At 35.5% G+C, this 24,943-nt stretch overlaps 1 protein-coding gene across 3 annotated transcripts in view; it reads left to right on the forward strand.

Annotated features, from left to right (window-relative positions):
* Positions 1 to 24,943, forward strand: part of TTC27 (tetratricopeptide repeat domain 27) — a 112,065-nt gene that overhangs the window by 9,817 nt on the left and 77,305 nt on the right. For 2 of the 3 annotated variants that reach the window (XM_058802118.1, XM_058802119.1), the window contains exons 4-9: positions 6,765 to 6,905; positions 9,591 to 9,693; positions 11,961 to 12,125; positions 16,045 to 16,181; positions 18,826 to 18,938; positions 23,350 to 23,416. In XM_058802118.1, coding sequence (XP_058658101.1) covers positions 6,765 to 6,905; positions 9,591 to 9,693; positions 11,961 to 12,125; positions 16,045 to 16,181; positions 18,826 to 18,938; positions 23,350 to 23,416 — 726 coding nt within the window. Of the gene's footprint in view, positions 1 to 70; positions 181 to 6,764; positions 6,906 to 9,590; positions 9,694 to 11,960; positions 12,126 to 16,044; positions 16,182 to 18,825; positions 18,939 to 23,349; positions 23,417 to 24,943 lie in introns of those variants that run through there. The other variant, XM_058802120.1, reaches the window with a different exon arrangement.

Genomic DNA, 24,943 nt, shown 5'->3' on the forward strand with positions numbered 1-24,943 from the left:
GAACAGTGTTATAAAGGAGTGGGTTGGTTGGTTGAGGGAGAACTGGAGTTAGATGGCTACTGCAGGAAAAGGAAGAGTCAGTGATTAGAGGAGATGCCTTCAAGAAACATCAAGGAGATACAAAAGTCTTGCAATAAGGGGGCAACAACATGGAACCTTTGCAATATAATGACAACAACAGTATGTATAGATAGGCTTATTTTTTGCATGATTTTTGATACTTGAAATTCAAATCTTGTCTTCTGACGACTAAATAAGTAACAGTGGAAACCAAGTGTACTAAACCTTTCGGGATGTGAAATGAGCAAAAGTTTTGAAGTGTGCTACCTCTGAAGGAAAAAGTAGTTCATTTTGCCTTTGTATATAGTAAAAATAATAAAACCTAATAATTTGTTCATTATATTAAATATTATGATATTCTTACAAATTTTGGTTTCTGTTTACTGGAGAACTCTGTATTCTATGTTAGTGTGTATGCACAGGTTGCAGTCTAATGCAGTCTGCAGCCCAAGATGATACTTATGGGATTGCTGTCACTGACAGAGTTCATAGACCTGGAAAATACAGTATTCATAATTTCTATTAACCATTTTATAGAATCATTAAATGTTTTGACTTGGATGGGACTTTAAAGATCACCCGGTTCCAAGCCCTTGGCCATGGGCAGGATTACCTTCCACTCGACCAGAGTTCCAGCCAATCTGGCCTTGCACACTTCCAGGGAAGGGGCATCCCCAGCTTCACTGGGCACCCTGTTCCAGTGCCACAGCACCCTCACAGCAAAGAATTTCCTTGCCTAAACCTACTCCCTGTGAGTTTTGAGCCACTCCCCCTTGTCCTGTCACTACATGCCCTCGTAAATAGTTGCTCCCTCTTGTAGGTCCCCTTCAGGTACTGGAGGGCCACAATTAGGTCACCCCAAATCCTTCCTTTTTTCCAGGCAATTTCATTTAATGTCTGGAAGAATGATATACAAATTCCCTGTTGAGTAAGGAAATACATGATCTCCTGTTTGGTTTCTGTTATGTTTCTGCAGTGGCTGGGAGTGTGATGCTTTGAAATGTGTTTGCTTATGCAGGGGTGGTATTGCAGAAACTACACTGGCAAGAGATTATAAGGGAAAATGGACTTTATTTCTAATGAGGGCTCCAGGAGACTTCCATATTGCTTCAAGGTTTAGCTATTTATGCATTCAGGCAGAAGTTTACCTTTATTTCTATTACTGTTATCTGTATTGTCTTCTGACTTGTTTGTGTTGATTTTTTTTTTCCTAAGGGCACTACACACTTACATGCTAAAATATAATATCCGGGTCTCTTCTTTATTAAAAGTCTTAATTCAGAAGGTTTTGAATTATGTTTTGAATTCTCTTTATGTACTTTTCATTCCAAGGATTCTTAGTATATGAGCACTCTGTAAAAATGAACATTCAATAGTGACATTTTTTGTTTCCTTTAATCCAACTTTCCTTTTGTGCATACACAGATGTTCAGAAAATGTGGGTTAAAAATGGAACTCTTAAGTTTCTCTGTCTGTTGTAACCTTCCATATTCTGTCATCAAGGCTGATACAATTCCTTTTTAAACAGATCATCAATTTTCTAGGTTTTCAAACTAAAATGATTTTTCCCGCATCAAGGTTAAAGAATTACATCTTCGTGTTACTTTTAGCGTGCTCTAAGTAATGTCACTAAATTTCACCTTTACAATGTCTCATTTATTTAATGAATATTTTAAAAACTCTTATTTTCAGAACACTTTATTGGATTAGTCTTTGTTTCCAGGGTATATAACTGCTGCCATTTCTGTCCTTGGAAATTTCACCTCTGGATCAGTGACATAGCTTCATTTTTGCTCCCAGATAACGTCTTTTCTTACAAGTGCAGTAAGGCTGCATGAGACTGCAGTTATTTTAGTGAAGAATAAATAAAATAACCTCTTTAAGATGAGTTGCTAGTGGGGCCTCTTGGATGTCTTCAATGAACAATATTAATGAGTATGTGTCTATTATTTCCCTTTCCTCCTTCAGTCTAGCCTTCTCTCTAAACTATGGTTATATTCATTTACTCTATTAAGATTTGGGTTCATGTCCTGCAGAACTCACTTGCAATTTTCAGAGTCCACACAAAAGTAGCATTTTACTTATTAGATGTATTTCAGTTTTCTAAAGTAACTGAGAGACTTTATCACACCACTGAATAGTCTGACCGATACCACGCTGCATTTTTTAATGAGTGAATGTGGTAAAAAAAGATGAAAAATACTGAATTCTAGTTAAGGTGGATTAGCAGTTCTTGTTTTGATCTTGTTGGGGTTAGACTACCACATTATTAATGAGCTCAGTGCTTAAAATAAGTGGCTTATAGTAATGGGCTCCTTGTGTCTTAAGAAAGTTTTCGCTGCCTCTGCGTGTAAGGGAATAAAAGATATGAAACTGTTGAAGTTGGAGCATCTTTATTCTGCCTTAGGTTTCCGAGCTTCTCTGTATTACCTCATACAGCTGAGCTCAGTATTTTTAGTGGATGAACTGGAAAATTATGTGTAGTGGTACTAATGAAGACCACTGATTAAGAATGTTGAGAGGACAAGCTGCTCGATGCTTTATTTGTTGTCTGATTTCATATTCACAAATAGAATATATCTGGTAACAGTGAGAAGCTCCATCTGGAAGATCTCAATCTGTTAATTGATAATACCTGTAAACAACTGGTAGGAGTTCTCCAAATACATCTATCAACAGTTCTTGCTCTTCTTTTTGTAGCTTCCAGGCTGATCCAAAGGATAAGTTTTGGAATACAGTTTAATGATTTATTTTTTTAAATGTTTTTACTACTCCTTCTTTTATGCATTATTTGATCCTTTTGCTGGAAGAGACTGAAATATTGCCATGCTTCGGTTGGAATCTCTAGTCATGGTCATAATTAATATGAAAAACACTAATGTACTGTGTGGCACTGCTGTCTCAAATCCAGTGTGATTCCTTGGTCTTGTTAATTCAGTCTGTTGCGAATTCCTTTTTCAGGCCCAGATGCTTGGCTTCTATTAGCATGCAATAGCTAGGAAGAAAAAAATCTGTGCTTGACCAGCAAGATATAGGCTTTGAAAGTTATGCAGATTTCTCCCTCTTGTGGGGAACGTAAGGATGCATGATAAAGGCTAAATCTGGAGGCAGGGTCTTGTAAGGAAAGATAGTCTGCTAAAATTGCCTACAGTTTTGCCCTGCATTCTCTTGGTATGAATATAGAACAGAAGGGGGAATCTTAATGCAGAAATTAATTCTTAATGCAGTCACTTGAAAAATTCCCCCTTAATAGCAGAGCAAAGTCACCTCATGAACAAGAGAGGGTTTATGAACAAGAGCTTTCATAACCAGAGTGCTTCTTTGACTTGTAGTGCTCTCAAGCAAGAGCTCACCATGATTATCTTTAATCTGGACTCAGCTTTCCCTAGGTTACCTGTTGGTGATTTGGCTTGTAAAACTGGGGACAGCCTCCTGTGTAATCTTGCCTCCGTTTCAGAAAGCTGAAGAGAAAAGTATAAACATAACAGAGAAAAGTTATATACAAAAGCAGTATTTCTATTGCATTAGAGTGTAAAGAGTGAATTCTGTTTTCAAGGACCAAACCTTTGGCAGGTAACCTCAGTACATCCTCTGTTAATCTGAAATGTAGATCACCTTAGCTTTGCCAAATGACAAATTGTTGTGGAGTAGTCTTTGTATTTTTAAAAATATGAGAAGCCCAGTATATATTGCTTAGTAGCCACAGGTAGAAGCTTCCTGATCTGATCATTTGTTTGTCTACACCCCACCTTTGCCTCCATTTAATCAAGTCTTCCCAAGCCTTTAGCCTGGCTTTGTCTCTTTCTTTATGTCTGCACTTACATTTTTATATACAGGGGAAGGATCCCCAAGACAGGAAGAGCTGATGAAATGTTACAAAGGCCAGAGTGGTTCTCAATATAGAAGTAAAAGCATTTTGAATGCTCACTTTGCTTCTAGTCTATCATTAGCAAGAAAAGAACACTAATTCCCTAAACTAAAATTCTCATACACTCTATTTTTAGAGCTATTGAATGTGAATGGCAGGAGCTTTCTTCTGATTTTTATCATTACTCAGGTGGCTCCAGTTGTGAAGGGAAATATTTTTTGAAATACTGTGAAAATTGAAATACACAGGAATGCAGTCCAGCTTGCAGTTGATTCAGGGCTTTAGTAGTACTAACTAAAAAGTAGCCATTAAGTTACTGTTTGTAAGTTGAGTATAAAACAAATAATCTCTGTGCTTCAGAGATTAAAAAATACTGATCTTGAATTGAGCTTAATTTGTATGTACTTTGTGTGTTGATTTGTGATGGTCAAACAGAACCACTTGCAGGTCCAGCAGAAGCTAGAGGACTACTCCAGTGATTTCTCTGCATATGTTATGAAGTAATTATCTAGTATAATGTGTCTGTGCTTTAAGAATTACTCCTGAATAAAATAATTATACCTTGTGATAAGTTTGATGAAGAATAGAAAGACTCAAAAATCTAATCCAGCTTTACTGGCTAAGGAGCATTATATTAGCAAATCTTGGGTTGTGTCTATTTTGAGATACATGAAATTTTGGAGCTACAAGATAGGTTCAATGCATTTTATGTTTAGGTGTTTAAACACAAGAACCCAAGCTCAGAATTTCCTTTTGCTCTTAGCCAATGTTTGAGATTTTGGTGGACTTCTATTCTTAACTTTACAGTCCTTGAAGCCATAACACCTTAAGTATCTTCTTACTTGTAGCTGTTCTCTCACCTTAAAGACTACATCAGGGCAGTGAATTCTGCATGGATAATACAGGCTGGAAAAATGAATGTTGGTTTAAACTTTGTCTGGTAGAGGATGCCTGCATTTCTGGATGGGATTTATTTCATGAAAAAGCATATAGATTTGTTAAAATAGAAGATAGCATTTCTTTGGCTCTGGGACTTGTTGGCTTATTGTCAAGGCTGTAATATGTCATCTCAACTTTCCCTTCTTCCTCCCTCATTCCTTGTTAACGTTACATTAGCAGGAATGAGGTTTGTGGTGAAAGGACCTGAAATGTGAATTTGAGATTAATTTATTACTACAGTGCTTAAACAAGTACTGATAACTCTAGCATTGCAAGGCTGTTTCTGAAAAAGGTTTTATAACAAATCTCCTTTGCTTTCCTGTTGGATATTTTAAGTGTGGTCTACTCTAATTATAGAAAGAATCAAAAACATGCAGATAGGAAAAAGTTTACATTAAACTGAAAACTGTATTGAGTGTCCCACTATGTGTGTATTTGAAAAATTAATATTTAGAAGTACTGATTGATGACTTTCCCCTCTCAAAATTACAGATGTTGATAAGGTTATTCCTTTCTGAATGGCCAGAGGTGCAACAGATCCAGTGTATTTCCAGTTGACAATTTTTTTCCTTTATTCTCAAGAGGTTTGTCTGACTGTTGTGATCATAATTTTCCACAGTGGGATTGAAATGACTGAAGTGATGTCATACAGGAATTCCCCTTTGTCCAAAATCATTGTCTGCAAAGTAAAAGTATTTTCAATGCTAATGCTAACTAAAAAACCCCATAGTAAATCAGTGTAAACTTAACAGAATAAACTTAAAGATTACTCTGTTATTAAACAGAATAAACTTAAAGATTACTCTGTTATTAAAAGGTGATGTTGGAGATTCATATAGCATAACAATTTTTGTCTTTGATAGAACCTGTTGATACAGGAATTGAGAAGAGTTTCAAATAACTCGGGAATTATTTGTTTAGTTTGAAAAGCTGAAATGTGATTCGAGTAACTTATAGCTTGGTTGTGTAGGCTGATTCAGAATCTTTCCCAGGCAAGTGACTTCAATGCAAGCTGTCATTGAACCTTCTGTTCTGCTTTCTCCTTTCCATTCCCCTTTGCTGCCCCTTTTATAACAACTGAAAACTAAAACCTTATTTTTTTGTTCATTAGGGAAATCTGTCGTATGAGAGCCAGGAATAGACTGATAAATGGATATCTCCCCGAGCCTGAAGATAAACTGCTCAAATGCTTTCATTGTGTCAAAAGTCAGGGGAGAATAGGTGACTGTCAGATGAGGTGACAGTCACCACTGAGAGTCCCTGGAGAGCCACCTCAGGGCCATTAAGTGAAAGTGTTACTGTAGAGAACATCATACAGGAATGCATCCAAAGCAGAGAGAGTTTTTTATTTATCAGACAAAGGGAGTAAGGGCTCTGATATTGCTGCTCTGATGCCATTCCAACAGGAAGCTCCCTCTGGGGATAGAAAACATAACATATACTGACAACACTGCAGGAATATCTAGTGTGTTTCAGTGCTGTAGGTTAATTTAATTATAAAATTTTGTTTCTGTGATTGCAAATTGAATGGCATGGATTTACCAAGCTTTTCTCCTTAGATCATGGGAATGAATGTATTACTGGAATGTGTTTGGGGTTAGTTGACTGGATGACATGGCGTTTCAGGTGGGAGGAAATCGGTGTCCTGCAGATTGCATTGATGTTATGTATCAGGACAGCAAGAAATAGTGTAGAATTTACCATGATTTGGTAAAAGGTTGAGACTCCTAGAGACAGCGTTTTAGGGTTTTTTTGTTTTGTTTTTTGGGTTTTTTTATGTTTTGAACAGACATTTTCCCTAAATACTTTAATAGTTTTTTTTTCGTTCTATGTTACATTATTTTTTTAATAAACTTAAGTTTCCTGAAACTTGTCTTTTTTTCCCCCCTTCTTTTAGCCAAAAATGCTGCATGTAGCTATTCTGAAGATGCTGGTTCTAGATGGTGAATCAGTTTATAGTTTGACTTCTCATCCTATTTTGCTGCTTATAGCCAGGATAATCCTTGTGAATTCAAGACACAAACTCACATCTCTCCAGGTAAGAAGTATGTGACTAATGACTATGACTACAAGCTACTGCTTAATTGGTTCTCTCATTCTTTTCTTCGTACCTCATTGAATCATTCTGTTTCTTTCCTTGTAGCCCTGAGGTTCTTCCCTCTAAGAAACAGTTAGGACAAAGTGATTTCAATTAATCACAAGTATCTTCTTCTTAAAGATAAGCTAGTTACTCACTGTCTTCCCTAAAAAAGAGGAAAGAGGTCTTCATTAGCTGGAAAATGAGAAAATTTAATACAGCAACTTTATCCAGACTTTATACTTTGTGATATTATTTGTCAGGAGGTTGCTGGGAATGCCCAGTAATGCAGCTTACATGTCCCTATACCCTTTTTAACAAGTTTTTGGATACTGTTAACCATTACTGTATGAATTCTAACTCTAAATCTGTGTTGTGTTTGTGTGTTAAAAACAAGCAGACATGATGAAGCACTCTTAGAGGCTCTGTACCTTTGTAGTTCAGCAGCAGCCTGGTTGGTAGCAGGGCTCTCTGGATGCAAGGGACCTTTAACAGCAGCAACTTCTTTTTATTGAATTCCAGCTGAACAGAATTTGGCTAGAGATCAAAATGGCCTCTCTTTATGCTTGGCTGACAACAACCATTCCCAGCTGGGTCTTTGTATGAGTGATGAATTAAACTGTGTGGGAGATGTTGGCTGTACTGCGTTTCTGGAAGCCAAGTTCTTCCATCGTTTTCCCTCTTATTCACAGATGAGTGCTGTTGAATTTCAGCAACTGGGTCAGTCAGATAAACAGCAAATGTACCTGGTATAGAGAATTCCCCTGATGCCTCCCCTAAGAATAACATAATGGGGAGCTTTATTCTACAGGGTTGAGGTTCAGTTATTTTTGTCTACATTAAGTTTGAATACTAGTTCAAAGGCAACAGCTGATAGGAAGTACTTTCATCAACAGGTTGATGTAGCAATTAAAGCTTGCCCTTCTTGTTTTTTTCAGCTTGATTCAAAGGTGGCCTCTTAATACTTTTGCTGTTTTAATAGTAGTGCACATAAATTTAAAACAAAGTAAAATGCTTCAAAATGTATTATCTAGAGCATTAATAAACCCCTGTATGATACTTCACATGTAAGAGTAAATGCTTAAAAATAATCCGTAAGTTTTCAACTTGGTTCCCAGAAAACATTGCTGATAGAATACTGTACACAGCTCAGCTGGTTTATCTGAAACTTTAAAAATATATTCTCGCTGATTCTGTAATTTCTAAGTGGTGAGCATAAGGCCTCAGGACATTGTATCATTAAACTGGATACTCCATTGTGTGGGAAAGTTAATAGTTCATTGTATAAAGCTAAACTCAAGTAATTTGAAACTTGTTACTTAAATTGATTATATTTCTAAATAAATGATGAAATGTTGGGATTTGACCTCTTTCATGAAGCCTGTTTGTGTGCTTTACTCAGTCCAGTTTGATATCAAAAGTCATCTTTCATTGCTCTTGGAAAGAGATGCTATTATTCTTTTTGATAGTTCCGATCTAGGGACATTAGCATCAGCTCCATGTAATTAGTTTAGATGTTTGTGCTTGAATACTGCACAACCCTTAGGTCAGTCTGGAGCATAAGTATACCTGCATAAAAAGTCCAGAAGATGGGTGCCTCTGAAACAATCAAACATCTTTCATAGAAAATGTTTGGTGTGCTAGCTGCACCAGAACAAATAACAATCATAAGAGCCTCTGTAGAGGTGTACTCTACATTCACAGATTATAATCTTAAGTATAATTTTGAGACTAGAGTATTGAAATTAACTTTCCCATGCATTTTCTCCTGTGGCAACTAGAGAAGAGGTTAATAGACTGTGGGGAATTTATGGTTAGTGTACACAGCTTTCTAAAATCAGATATTTCCTGGGCTGTGGTTCAGCTCTGCATGCTGTGGAGTGATTGCTTAGTTCAGTAACATCTTTGCCCTTCTGAAGTTCACATACAGGCATTAGAACTATCAATTGGGATTGTAATGTGTTCTCAAGAGCAATTCTGCTCCCATTCTGCCTCTCTCAGGCTAAATTATGCCACCTGAAGAAATAAAAAAAGGTGAAACAGAACAGGAAAAAATGCATAGAAGGGTGACAGTGGATTATCAGAAATACTGAATGGCTTCCATACAAACAGTAACTAAATAGTTAGGACTCTTCAGGCTGGAAGATTGCTGAAGAATGAGATCATGGCTTTCTATTAAAATAATCTATGTGACAGAAAAGAAGTAAGAAACAGCTGGATTTGGGGTTTTGGTTTTATTTTGGTCCTTTTCTGTTGCAAGAGTCAGGAGCTATGAAATCAAAGTAGCAAGTGACTGCTCCAAAATAAGTGTATGCAAGTATTCCTTTTTTCTGCTGTTCACAGCATTTCTTACCAGATGGTGGTACTAAAGATTTGCAGGGTTCAAAGAGCAGTTAGAGGAATTAATAGAGGGAAAATCCATAAAACCCCTGGAGCACCACAGAACTGCCTGGATCTGTTCATCTTTATGCTAGGCTATGTTTTTTTTTTAATAGTAAAACAGCTGTTTTAGACAGGTTTGATTTATGAAAACTAGAATTGAATAGATCACAAAGTCTATATTTTCAAACCACTTTAGTTTTTTTCTTTTATTTTCTTAAAGGGCTATACTTGTTATGAACTTGAAATATCCATATTTTCTTTCAGACTTTACCTTGGTGGACTCTAAGATGTGTAAATATTCACCAGCAGTTGTTGGAGGAGAGATCACCTGAGCTATTTACTCTTGCCCAGGGCTGTATAAAACAAGGTATATTTCTAATTACTTATTTTATTGGCTTGCAGCATCTCTTTTAGGATATCACAGGGGAGGGGAATTTGTAGTCATAACTGTTAAAATGCTCATCAGACATTTAGGTAACTGCAATGACTAGAGAGGGAGCAGAATTTCACTTAAGTTGATATCAACTTGTAAGGCACATGCTATTTTTCAGTCTCTCAGATGAAAATGTGACTGTAGACAAAGGTTTTTTGACAGTGACTTGTTTTGAGACTCTTGGATATGGTTCTCAGAGATACATGATGTAAAATACACCTGAATATTTAGTGAGTTTCTTCCTGGTAGTTGTTGCTGACGAGTGGCTCTTACCCGTTTATTTTCTCACTGAAGCCATCTGTTATTTCAATCAAGTACCTTCATAGTCCATAAAATATATACTTTTAAACCTTTTATTGTCTTTGAGGAGTGAGTGTCTTGAATCACCCATTTGCTTGTCTATATCAAGTTCTCAAGAAAACTTTGTGTTACTAGAGAAAAAGACCTTCAAATTCAGGAGACCTTCAATTTCTCAAGTGTTAGGTCAGTATCATCACCTGAATAGAAGACAGCTGCAAGGATTCCCTGCTGTTCTGAAGCAGCCATTAAGCAAAACCAGTGGGATTTGGTGCAGTTTCCCATTCCTTTGGCCATGTGCCAGACATGGTATGGGTGCCAGAAGGATGTCATAAATTTGGGACATCAGTGCTTCTGGGCCACTGCATCAGTACTAGTAATGATGTGAAGCTTTCCTCAAAGGTCCTTGAAGTCTCAAAGTGCCTAAGCCTATCAAGCACTGTGAGTAAATGCGATTTAGGCTGTGACTGCTTCTCAATGTGCCACTTGAGCTCAACCTATGGCTTTAGCACAAGTAATCTTGTATTCACGTCATTGAACCTTGCTAGCTGTGGAAAATCTAGTTGTAATGCACAATTAAACACTATAACATGATTTTTTTCCTTTGAAATTATTTTGTGTCACTCCATTCAAAAGTTGAGGTTTTGTGTGGTTTCCACCTGTACTTGCATGTCCAATATTTTACAGGCTTGGAGTAATATTTTTAAATTACTACTTTGTGGTTTTTTTAAAAAAAAAAGTAAATCTCATCTTTGAAAAAGCTGTTACTAAGCAGGATTTATCTATGCAAATTTTGATTTAGTGAATTAAAAAAGCTGTGTAAAAACTATATTCAGACTTAGCAGCTTTTTAAGTGAAAGGTTTTAAGGATTAACAGGTACTAACAAAAAAAAAGCCTAGGAGGTTTGAACAATAAAATCTCTTCATGCTAGATTTGACTGCCAATCTCTAAATTTAAAAAAAAATTTAAAAATTAGAGAAAATGTTTAAAAAATCCTTGATAATACTGTTTTTTATAGTAAGACTTTTTAACATCATTAATAAAGCTTATTTGAAAAATTAAGCATAAGAAGCCACCTCAGTGCAGTAACTGGGTAACCAGTCCTTTTTAAGTACTGTGATGCTATAAGATTTTTTGGAATTCTTATTATCTAAATATTTTTGCAAAATGCAGAAATAAAGCATGAAGCACAAAACTCACTTCCATTTAAGACTAATCAGATGAATATTTTTCAACTTAATGTCTGTATTTACAGGAATATTCTCTTGTAACTTACTGTATTTTGATAGAACTTAAATATATAGGAAATGCAAATGCTTTTATGCTGAATGAAAAAATTCAAGTCTTCTTTCTCAAACACTTCAGATCTGTTCACAGATGTATTTTTTCCAGTTCAGATGAAGAACATGGTCTTTATCACTCAGGAAGTCAATAGTTATTTAAAAAACCAACCAACAAAAACTCAACACACAAAAAGCAGCCAAACAGAAAATGTCTTACAAATCCTAAGCCACCATTCAATGCTTGGTCTGCTGTTGAAACTTTAATTAGAAGCTTTGTATTTAAGGGGTGGGTATTAGCTCAATATTTTGTTCTTATGTTCTTTAGAAGGTCCAATACAATTGGAGTTGTTTATTTTCTGCAGAGGTGATATTTCCCACTTCAACTTTGCTGTTAAATATAAGCAAAGATTGGACTTTTTTCTGGTAATAATCCTTAGATATAAAACTTGAAAAATGCTTTAAATCACATATATTTTCTGTACACTGTTAGTGAATTTTTAAAGGTGTGAAGGTGTAAAGAGCAACAGACTTTCTCTCATGGTAGATTGCTAAAATGGTATTTTTAAAATACCATTCTCTGGAACTGCATTCTCATCTCTTTTCTTTTTCTTAATTTGCAGTGACAGAAGCAGAAGCTTTGTTCACAGGTGGTGAAAGCTGGCACTTAGCAGTTCAGTTCCATCTTGAGTCTGCCTATACCTTTTTGTTTTACTATGAATATAAAAAAGCTAAGCACTGTTTCAATATGGCTAAAGACATAACAAAACTGCAGATTAATCTTACAGGTAAGTTTTGCTTGTAAAGTCTAAGAGGATGATTGGTTGGACCAAACTAACCTATGGCTTGTTGTGGCTTTTTGTGACGTTTCCATGGAATAAATAACTGTACTTTGAAAAAGCTTGATGTTTAACAGGTAGGTCTTACTTGTTTTCCAAGAATTAGTATTGCTTGCAAGAGAAATAGGACATCTAGTTGAAAAATCATTCCTGAATCGTTATTTGAGGAGTTGGGGTATTATAAGCATTCTTCCTAGTGTTTCATGTCAAATTCTATGTCTCGTTGCATCTGCTGCTGTCATGATGAATATTTTTTGTTTTGTTTATTTGGAGACACTTACAAAGGTATCTGCATGATATTTGATGCAGTCTTTCACCTTTTGTGCCACTAGCCTAGATCTGCTCTGTGTAAATAGCTTTTAGAAGTCACTCCCAGGACTGGTATCATCATGGAAAATAAGTAGGGAAGTTAAATTTCTGATGAACAGAAATCACAAGGATTCAGTCACTATGGAGACTTTATAATTATCCTTTCAGAACCTATTCTTTGGTGTCAGGAGGATCAGAGTGTTGCACTTAAAACCTTCCATGTATAGATATTGATCTATGGTCTAGCTGGTCCTGCTAGGCAATCAAAATGACATAAAATCACACCTTTTCCTTGTGAGAACTTGTGATAATACCTGAGTAGAAATGCAGAAAATCTTTATCTGGTTTTTTTTTGTGGGAAGTGCTAAGGAGCTGAAACGTGCAACTTCCTTACTTGTTATATCACTGTATGTCACAAGGCTCATGCTCCTTCATATCTAGGTTGGAGATGCAGCTAATCCTATTTATATAATGAATAATTTTAATAATTTAATTTAAAATACCCGAAGCCATCAGCAACAAAAAAAAAATGCTAAAGCACACAAAACAACAAATAATAACCCAAAGAAACACAAGCTCTCAGAAATTACGTGGAACTCCATGCTAATTTATTCAAAAGTTTTAAAAGCTGACTTTGAAAGATGTGTAATGAAAATAAAACATAATAGTTTGTATCTGAAGGTCATCTATATATTTCAGTGGATCCTATCCTCTTTTCCCTGTATGCATGTGGTGTGTTCTAAGTATTTATTGCCAGCTTGGTATCATAAAGTACCTTTCTTTAAAACAAGTAAAAAATTTTCTTGGTTATTTTTTTATATTAAAAACGTCACTACCTATGATGGTACTCTAGCTATAAAAATGCAATTAACTGCGAATAAGTAAAATCAATGAGACAGTCTTGGTGTTGGATTTTTTTTTTTCCCTATGAAGGAGATCGTCAGATTTTGGATGAATAATTTCCTTAAACCCAATTTAGAAAAAAACCTTCTTGTTTGGAGAAGGAGGAAAAAAGATTGGATGCAGTGGAATTATTTATATTTTTTATTACTTTACTAAGAGGTTATGATAGTCCCAGAGAAAGACTGTGGTGATACAGTATCTTGGAAAAATGTTGTGAAACTCCTAAATGTTCTGTGGTTTATCTCCATAAATCTATTAACATAGTTATGTCTAACCTGAAGGCAAATGAACTGAACTGAACATGTGGGAATTGTTGGCATTCTAGACAAATTCATTTGACATGCATGTTTGGGCTAAATGGGAGGAATGTTGCATCATCGAAAAAGACTTTGGTTTAATGTAAAAATCCAAGCTCTAGCAAAGACACTTTTAAGGCTTTTGGGAGGGATTTCCTTTTTAGGAAAGGATTTGGAGAGTTTATATGCATTAATGGTTGTAATCCTTACTAGCTGAGTATTGTATTACAGCATGGAAATATATATTGTTCTAAGAACAGAGTTTTTCCAAAGTTATTTCAGTAATGTGTGAATAAATCATACTTGGTTTGTGTAAGTTTTTTAAGTCCCATTAATCCAAGTATGTATAGTGTTCATCTTTTATTGAAAAGCATCATTATGCTCCTCACAATGAGGCATAACCATCAATAACTCTAGAAAACAATTTCCAATATCCTTCTTGCATATAAATTTAGTGAAATGAAGAGTAGTAATCCAAAATAAATTTAAAATCAACAGATCTAGAGGATTAATAATTCTGAACTCTGAGATCTGTTTATTCTTTTCATACCCAGTAACACATCTCTGGGAATATGAACACATCACTTTAAATATGAAACAGAAAGTAAAGTTTCTGTGTAGGTTCCTTTTACTTTGGGAGGATATACCATAGAATGTTAAGGGTTGAAAGGGACCTTAAAGATCAAGGACAGGGGCACTTTCAGTACAGCAGGTTTCTCAAGGTGTTATCCAGCTGGCCTTGAGCACTGCTGTGGTGGTAGTGGTATAAACCAACCAAATGTTTTTTCAGCTTTAACACACGTGATAGATATTTTTCAAGTAAAAACCAGTATTTTGTCCTGTAATAGCAAGAAATTCTTAGGTTTAAAAAATGGGGTGGGAGGTGTGAGAGCATAAATAAATCCCAGTTTCTGAGTGGTAGTAAGCAATTTTAGTGGTATCCAGAATAACTTTGCAAGTGTTTCCTTCAGCTGTTTAGGCAGTAAGACATAACAGGAAGTGAATTACAGCATAGTGATTTTCAAGCAATATTAAAATAGAGGATTGAATGCAACTGTGTAAAATTAGTAGGAATCATTAGACAGTGTTTTGCTCTCTGTGTCTCTCTGCAGTGTGCTGTGTGATTTTCAAAGTGATATTTTTAGAACCTTTTTCATTTCTTCATAAACTCTTAATACAGGGCTTTTCCACTAAAAGGGGTAATTGGCAGAAATGGAGAAATCATCTCTTTCCACTTCCAGGAAGACAAGTGTATGACTGCTATTTCAGTCCCTCTGCTGGATGAGGTTTATGGACTGTGGCCTCATCATCAGGCCTTTGTCACATGAGCAGTCAGTCATCTTTACCTCAAAGATTTTATATACTGAAAATTTTTCAAAATTATCACAAAAATAAGAACTTTATTTCATCTTAATTGTTTCTGCAAAAGCAGCAGATGGATTGCTAGCAGTGGATTAGCTTTCATTCCTCCATTTTACATTGTATTACAGTAATAATGAACAAGCAAACCTTCAAATTTTATAGAGTAATTTTTAGCTCCATTTTTGGCTCTGGTTATGAGCTAAAATTCTGTTATTTTAAGTTATTGTCCTGAAATTACTCTTTTATTTCTCTGCATTTTACAAGCAAGTTGCTATCAGAAGAGGAACAGATGTTTTTCCTTACAATTTGGTATCAGTGTCAATTACCACTTTAAAAACTAATAAAAATTGTCAGTGGGTCCAATAAGGAACTGAAGAAACAACTCTGGGTGGGGTCTCACGTTGTGCATTCTGAATCTTGGTTAATTCATTATAGAGCCTTCACTGTTTTGCTGTTTCACTCACTCCTGATATTACTTTTATGGTATCTTACGTGCTGTATTCTGGTAGCATCATGTCTGTGATCCTTTTTCAAAGGATCTAACTCTTCAGGTGAAGACTTGAAATATTTAAAATGATGGCCTGTAAGATATTGTTAAGATATTATGGGATTTCCATTTGCATAAATATCTCCATGTAGTCACTAACTTCTAGCAGGCAAATTGAACAATTGTTTCTGGTTTATTGCTTGGAAATAAGCAGAGAAGTGGTGAAACTTGATGACTATGAGTTTTCAAAATGCTGAGTTATGGGGAATTTAATTAAAAGCAGCTTTGCTAGACTTATATAGCTGTGTTTGTAACGTGTATTACTTCGTGTGTTTGCTGGCAGTGAGAACACTGCAAAGAGATCAAGCAGAGGCTAACCACTGCTAAATTTTATAGGTTAATTCTCCATGTATTTCTCTATTTTGTCTGGGGTTATTTTGGTAGTAACTCTCTAGTATACTCTTAGATAACTGGTTTGTTGTGTTCATTAATATAAACATATTTTCTGTAGGTGCTTTGGGGAAGAGAACACGATTTCAGGAAAAATACGTTGCACAGCTTATTTTGGATGTCCAGAGAACAGATGGATTCTTCCTTCCTCACAGTGAACTAAGTCCAGCTGCAACACCTCTAGAAAGCTTGACAATAGTATGTATCTGAGAAGAATTGTTTTAATTTCTTAAAATGAAAATGTTCTGAGGCTTTTGTTGGGTGTCTACTAGGGAAAAGTGTGTTGTGCCTAGAGAAACTTAGCTGGGGTTTTTGAAAGTTCATGAAAGAACTGTGGCTCAGTAGTTTGCATAGTATTAAAGGACATGGGATAAAGCAACATATGAATGTCTGCAAGGCAGATGTGGGTACTCAGCTAAGAGCATGTTTACAAATATGATCTTCTACAGTTCATGCATTAATTTTTAGTGACTAAGAATGATGGAGTTAGGAAAACAGGTGAGAAGCAGATTTTCAAAGTAGTCTGCAAGACATCACAGGATTTCAGAGATTCCTGTGGACTGACAGACGTATTCAGTTACAGTGCAAAGATAGGAAATTGCTCTATTTATTCCTGTGGCATTCCTGAATTATGTGAGTTGGTCCTACTGATCTTAAGGGTGTACATGATGACTTCAATTATAAATTGCTTGAGAACCACAGTATTGATTTAGGATGACATTTTTCCCCATAAGGAGATTTAAATTTATTTGAACTTCCTAAAGAAGCCAGAGATGAATTGAGCCATTATGGTTCCAAGTTTATACTTCAAGTAGGAAAGCCTTTATTAATAAATACTGTGCCTTGGTAGACTTCCAGGTCAAGCAGGGATCTTAAGCAAAAAAAATTGTCAGTATTTCTCTATTTCAAAATTGAATGCATAAATATCTTAGGAGACTAATCTAGATTTTTCTTGTTTGTCCATTACCATATCCTTGGTGTTGCATTTGATTTGATGAAACAAGGTTGACTACACATATGACAACTTGGGCTTATGGTAGAGCTACATATGGCAACCCCTTATGGGATAGTGAGAGCTCAGGAGAGGCTGCCTGGTGAATGTTGCACTTAGTTATAGACTTCAATTACAACTTACCTAGAACAAAATGATAGGATGCATTGTTCTTAGAGTTCCTAACTGGGATATTGTTTGAGTGTTTTTTCCCAGTTACTCACAAATTTCTGAAGTATTTGCTCCCAGATCAGTTGCTGTGAAAGGAAAGCCTCAGGCTTGAGGTGATGAATAAGGACTCTTGATATGAAGTGGTATGTTAAAATAGTTTCATCAGTTTTAAACAATTCAGAGCTGTTTTTATGTTTTAAGGAATGGAAATCATGCTTTAAAGCTCTGGCATACAGTTACGGTTGAGTTCAGTTGATCAATATTTGTAGTGAAGCTGAAGTAATTAGGACCATTTATACAAGTTAGATTTTTTAAATGACTTAGGCCTGAAGGAGGAAATTGTAATTTATGTTACACCTGACGAAGTATCATTATACTAGTTCAAAAATAATTTTCCACTGGAAGTGTTAGATAATCCTTCTATAGTTTAATACAGTAAGAGAAGAAAATGATGGTAATAAATTTGACTTTAAAACTGTGAATATCTTACTTATCCTCTTAAAATGAAAACTTATTTTCTTCATATTCTCTGTCAAATCACAATTTCCTTTCATTTATATAGTGATAAAATACTGTTGATAAATGCATATAACTCACTTCAAAGCATTCCTGTTTGCTCTTTGTTCTTCTGTGGACCTTCATTTTGATCTTGCCAACGGAAGATATGAATGAGAAACAGCTACTACTGGGACACTGAAGGGAAATTAATAGGAAATTTGAAAAACTGTTAATATAAATCCATTATCTGTTTTTAATAGTTTGTAAAAACTACTACTGGTAACTAAAAACCAGTAGTATGATAATTGGTTTCAGGACCAGTTTTGGTTTGGGTTTGTTTTTCAAGGGGAGAAGGAAGAAGTATTATTACAGCTACTTCCTCTTTGCTTGCAGCCAAGGAAATCTTTCATTGTTTTCAAACAAACACCGATTCTATGAACATGTTAATTTGCACTTTTCAGACATAGATTAGATTATATTATTTTCTTCTTCAAGTTAAATAAATGGTAGATAGTGAACTACAGGTAGCTTTTTTTTTTTTTTTTTTTTGGTAAAACTAAAGACTCTTTAAATAGAAAGTGTGTTCCGGAGGAAATTTTATGGAAAATCACAGGTAGTTGTCCAGGAGTAAAGGTTTTCAGAATGTGCTGGCTCAGTGAGGTCTTTTCAGTCTCTCCTGTTTTTTGGGTTTTTTAAATTTACCTTTACTGCCGGAAGTCATGGCTTATGTAGTTCGCTTTTACTGATACTTAAACAGGAATCCTTCAATTCCCAGATGGTTAGCCTGAAAACCCACATTAATGACCATAACATCAATTTGTTTCAGTTGTGTGTACATATATAGTAGAGGATGAAATTGTTGATAATTCTATGAGTAACAGCTTGAAAAGGGAAGCTGCCTTAAGGCTTATTTAAATAGAAAATTGATATTAGCTAACCTTAGAGTTGCTCTGAATGCTGTTCCTCATGCATAAGAAACAGTATATTTGTAGGAGAGATGTTTTGGGTGATAATTCCCTGTACTGGATTCATTACTTAGTTATTCTATCATAATGGTAAATTACTTTCCATTGTGTCATTCTTTAATGGTAGTATTATCCTTTTTCAAACAAGTCTATATTTTTTCATATTTTGAAGGCATAATTCTGTCTATTTTAAAATATTCTTTTTTTCTTCCGGCAGAATTATGATTTAAATGATGACACGCTGCTTAATGAGATCAAATTAGCAGATGCTGATCAGTACCAGGTACCTGATTTGTGTGCAGAAGAGCTTGCTGTAATCCTTGGAATATGGTAAGTTGGTTTATGGTTACTTTAAAACAAACCCAAAGAAACAACTGCATGAATCATTATTACAATGAAATAATGGAATGGTGAGTTGAGGGGACATTTTTTCCTTATTATATAGTCTGGCTAAAAGATTTGCATTATAGATGGATAACATTTTCAGTTTTCTCACAGTGAGCTGTAGTGTCCCATTGAGAATTTTAGCAATGTTTCATTAATAGCTATATTGTGATTTTATCTTTAAAAAGCTCTATATTCTTGTGCTTCAGGTTAGTTACATTTCAGATTTCAGCTGGCATTAGCTACCATACAGCGATAGCACTTCAGTACTTCAGTGAATTTTGAAAACATATTTCAGATTCTGCAGTTGGCAGCTTCCTGTGAGGATCAACCATCAAGCAAATGCCCTACTACTCACTGAAATGGGAATACTTGTATAAATTCAGTGTCTTTTACTAGTTAAAAACTATAGTATAAAGCCCTTGTGATTCTGCACCTTTGTTTTTTTCACCTTTTAGAAATTATATGCTACATGGGTTTTGTAAATAGCATAGGAGAGCAAAAGGCAGGCCTGAGGTCTGAGGATCAGAAGTCAGGGCATGTAGAAGCATAATATAGTCAGTCAGTGACTCTGGTGCAGTGTTCACCATCGCTGACTCTCAGAGTGCTTTTCTGATCTATGAGTTGCAAAATGACGGAATCTGTTCGATCCACTTTGAGGACCATGTGGTGAACAGTGGGTTGACATAAATTCTTAGCCCACTCACTTTTAGTCTTCCACACTGTGACTCAAGTCAAGGTGAAGCTTTTCCCTTGCTGAGGACCATTTTCACGAGCACTGTGTTTTTTAACATATTTTTGTTTTATGTTCAGGTTATATAATCCTTCCTGTTCCCTCCCTTCTGAAGGAAATTTTAATTTACCTATTGCTCTTTTTTGATCCACTTTGAGGACCATGTGGTGAACAGTGGGTTGACATAAATTCTTAGCCCACTCACTTTTAGTCTTCCACACTGTGACTCAAGTCAAGGTGAAGCTTTTCCCTTGCTGAGGACCATTTTCACGAGCACTGTGTTTTTTAACATATTTTTGTTTTATGTTCAGGTTATATAATCCTTCCTGTTCCCTCCCTTCTGAAGGAAATTTTAATTTACCTATTGCTCTTTTTTGTTTTATTTCCCTTTTTTTAAGGGTACACTTTCAGTTTTACATTGGCGTGGTGCACAGTAGGTTTTTTGATCACAGTGTTTGAGTTTGAAACCATCATTGTCATGTTCTGAGCAGTGGCTAGGAACAATATTGCCTGCCAGTTGTGTTTGGCAAGACAAAACTAAAGACAACCAACCAAATCAGTGTTGCTTCCCTGAAGGATTGGCAAACCCCATTTAGTGGGTAGGGTGATGTTAAGTGACTGAAGCTGTCTCAGTCAGAGATGGAGACAAGATTTGAGATCCAACCATGTTGCAGAAAGGGTGTTGTAATAGGATGTCAGCTTTGAGAATTCTTCTTGTAACAGGGGAGAGTTTAGGCTTGGATTGCTGGCTCTACCCTTGGTGTCCATATTAGCTATTGTATGTCACTTTGTGAGGAAGCATAGACATGTTAAAGCATTTAACAGCATTGGCTTTTAAGCAAAACATTCTTCTCAAGCCTCCTTCTATAGCAAGTTCTGGGCTTTAATGCATGAGGACTTCAATTCTGGAGGGTAAATGCTTCATTTAATAATTAATAAGTTAGCTTTAGAATTCCTGTAAGCTGTTTCATTTTTAATAGCTTTAGCAATGTTCATTAATGTTTTTCATCTTTCAAAATCAGTTTTTGAAACAAGTAGTCATAATCCAGAAAGTGATGCTTTGATGACTCTTAATTCCACTGTTTCAAATATGGGTCATTAAGTCCCAAAGTTTGTAACTCATTAGTTAAGCTGAGTACTTTATCCATTAGGTTGTCAAGGTAGACCTGATTAATCAGATTTAAGAATTGGTTGTAAGCTGCTGACAATTAGCTTTTGTGGTTATACTAGAAAGTTCCTTTTTCTGCTGCACAGTGCATCTTACTCCAAGGTTCTGTTTAATCTATCTAAAGAATGTCTGTTTCTCATTGTTGTCTTTCCCCCTTTTATTTCAATAAACTCCTTAAGACAAGACTCAAGAGCGGTGAGAAAATAGCTTACAAAACTGAATGATGTGATGATTAGTGACTTCTCTTCATATTGCTATGAAAAGATCCCTCATCTTACATCTTACATAGTAGATCCTAAGTTCCACTCAGATTTCAACTCCTGAAATTCTCTGGGATGAACTGGTTTATCTGTCCTTGAACCAGAACAAATACAGGCCGTAGAAATTAAATGTTCATAAAGCAGTCTGACAAGAACTAACAGAGTCATTAGAAATGCTTAAAACTAAGGTACAATTCTATTCCAGATTCAGATTCACATTATAGCTTTAAATTTGACTTGATTCAGTACGGAAAAATAATTAAAACAATGTAGTTGTTCTTCTGTCTTTCAATACTTACATTTTTGCACTTACTTGTCTTCAGGCTTTGTAAATGCATGTGGCAGAAATGGAAATCAGAGATCTATTTTAGCACTGTTTTTATCTGGAAGAGCTGCATCTATTAGCTTCAAAAAGGAGTGACAAAAATTGATCTAGAATAAGAAGAGGATTAATCCTTCCTGCTTGAAACAATTTATTTTTAGGATGATGAAAAATAAGTTCTACTTTTGTCGCAATTTAACTGTCCCTTGGTTTACCTGTGCTTTTCAAAGGCTGTGGTCATGTCATTTAACGTTCTGGTTGCCTAAGTGCTGTTGAGTTGCTATAATCCTTGAACTTTTCTTGCTGCCTTTTTTTCCTCTTTTTTTTGTGGTTGTCTCCCTCCCCCCATGCATAGAGAAACTTGCTGTTGTTTACCTGAAGTCAGTTGGCTTGAGTTGACTACGTCCAGCCAACTAGAAGTCTGTCTGCTAGCAGCTGACATTGAATATGATAAAAATGTTTAACTGGAGCAGTGAAATTCTTTACGACTTTCCTGTTTGCATGAAATTCTGCACAAGGCAGGGAAAAACTAGTGAGATAGATATCTATATGTAGTTATAGGTATTTATCAGAGTTTCTTTCCTGGATGTTACCTAAAAATTTCAAAACAGTGCACCAACAGCATATGCTTCTTTTTTTTTAATATAGGGAGATGAGGGAAAATATACTGAAGCAATAGTTAATAAACTTTCCTTTGTGTCTTGTGGCCACAGTCAAATAGCTTGCTGAAGCTGATGGTGTTGTGAAACATCAGCATAAATGGTATGAAGTGTGTGGAACCTCCATCATGGGAAGCCAGGGGAACAGACTAGGTAACAACCTGTCTGGAGAGGTTGCAGGAAGAAGAGCTGGAAGAGCTCTCAAGCTCTTCTAGAAATTGTTCTTAGTAGTCTGTGTGCATTTAAGGAGAAGAAATCATGCCTGAATAACCAGGCAAAGTAATCCCAAAGTAAGTTAAGTAATGTAAGTTAAGTTAAGTAATAGGTTACAGACGTAATTTCAGTCTGTAACCTATTATTACAATAAGTATCTTTGCAATTTTAGCCTAGAATGTGAAGCCTGCTGCAGAATTTAGTGTGATAAATTTGGGCTTATGTATATAGCCATTATATGGGTTTGGTGATGATCCATCATCTGTGTTACAGTTTGGGATATGTTTTCACTTGGTATCTTTGGTTTTAACAGGGAACTTGAATTATAGCTTTTGTTGGTTTTTGTGCAATTTGGTAATATCTCTTGTAGTATGTTTGTAAATGTTGGGGAGCTGTTGTATATGGAAAACATTCACCCACACAGAGTTGTAAGCCAGATTTCTTTATCATCTCTGTAAGCATATCCAACTCTGAATAAAATAATCTTAATTCTCACCTCTGTTTTCTTCTGATTTCCCCCCTGTGAATAGTTCAAGGTAATGGTAATGTAGGTTAGTGAGGGATGGACTCCTGTGCTCATGTATTTTGAGTGACTAGGAGGGTGTTTGGCTGAGATAACCCTTCAGCACTACTTTAACATTAGTACTTTCTAATGAATCTGCATTCAGTTAGTTATAGGATTTTAACTTGAAACAGATCTCTGTAAAAGCAAGCAATAGATTTTAAACTTTTTTTAGGATTAGTGAAATTGTTATTCCCATAAGCTTAAACCAAGGAAGACATTTCACTTGACGATGGTGTTGGGAAGGTGCTTATAAAATATCTTAGTCCCCTAAATGGTTCTTTATTTCTGTGTTCTAGGTCATTTTTTGCGCATACCATACTCCCATTTTTCATTTCCAGAATGTCCTTCAGATTTCTGCAAGTTTGAAAAATGTGTTCTGAATAATGTTATTCTAAAGATGCAATCCGTGTTGTTTTATTTTTCTTTTTTCTTTACAGTATAGACTTCCAAAAGAACAATCCAATACACAAATTGACTGAAGAGGAACTTCTGGCTTTTACTTCAGTAAGTAACTTACCTGGTACTCAATAAACATTTTTTTACTTAATGTTTAAGTACCAAGCAATAATCTATCAGTCACCCTGATCAGGAAACTGTTTGGAAACCAAATTGGTGTTAGTAGTCAGATGTTTCATTCAAGAAATTAAACTATGCTGAATTTTAATATTATTCTCAGCCATCATCATGCTGGAAAAACTTGTCATCTAAAAATTTAATTTCACCTCAAAACACATACAAGACATTTTCATGTGTTTAAGTTTTATTTGCTATATGAATTATAGCGTAATATGTGACTAAATAATTTTACAGCAAACTCTTCTTGTAACATTAGTGTTGAAGGTGCTTTTCTTTAAACACTGTTCAAGAAGAGTCCTAAAGCAGATTTGGCTTTATTCTGTCAGATTTATTCAGTCTGTATCCGATGTTTTGCTTTGACATGTTTCTTCCCAATTCAGTGGCTGATTTGCTGCAGAACAAATCTGTAACTTCCAGTGAAGCTTTGAAAATTCTCAGTATTTTTTATATAATCATTTTTTATTATTTTTTTACTTAAGGCACAGTTTGCTTCTGCCTTGATCTTTTCTGCTTTTGTGAGGTTTTCAACATTAGTTTAGGTGGGAGGTTGTAGAGGGAAAGACTTGTCATTATGTTGTCTTTTTTGCCTACTTTCCACAATGTTAGACTTAGTTTGGGCGCAGGAAAGAGGACTTTCTCTCCTACTTAAGACTTTCTCTCCTTGTAGTAAGAGACTGTATTGCTGTAGTAGTGTCATCTGAAAAAGTAAATTGTGGGATCTCAGCAAAAACCCCTTGGATTTCACTTGAGCTAGAATCTTACCACTGACAGTTGTAGTTATGTGAAAGGATCAAGGACAGTAATCTAAGGTTAACTATGGTAATGTTTGGCTGAGGGTTTTATGTAAAAGGAGGTTGTGTCTGTGAGAAAAGATAATCCTAATCTTGCTAGATACATGTAAAATAGGTTGGTTTAGAAGTACTGTGTGTTTAGGTCCCTCTGCTAGTGCAGTATGTGTAAGAGGGGATGCATGAGGGAATTCAGTGAATTGCTGTAAAACAGTTTGGGTTTTGTAGGTTTTTTCTTTGTTGGTACAATGAATGTAGTGCTATAATTCCTCCTTATATAATTTCTGAAGTAGTTTGTTTTCAATTACACTTTTGTTCTGGGTTTAGTGCGCTTTGTTTTATTTTTGTTGATTTTTTTTTTTCCCAAAAGGTAGGAACAGAGAACAGGAAAAAGTTGAAATGTAGAAAAAATGAGACTGTCTGCTCTCCTCTTGTAGTAATTGAAGTATCCAATAAGAATATTTGAGAATGATGACCATTAAAGGGGAACAAAAGATTACAGAAATAACAAACACGTATAAAGTAAGGAAATGTACACACAAAGGAAGCCTGTAGGAGTGACACCAAACTGGTGGACTGAGTACTGTAAGCTTTTTTTCAAAAATGGTGAAACTATTACAATACAGTTTTCCCCACAAAAGTAATGTTAATACAAATGTATGAACTT

The sequence above is a fragment of the Ammospiza caudacuta genome, chromosome 3, assembly GCF_027887145.1.
Source record: "Ammospiza caudacuta isolate bAmmCau1 chromosome 3, bAmmCau1.pri, whole genome shotgun sequence".
NCBI classification, from domain to species: Eukaryota; Metazoa; Chordata; class Aves; order Passeriformes; family Passerellidae; genus Ammospiza; species Ammospiza caudacuta.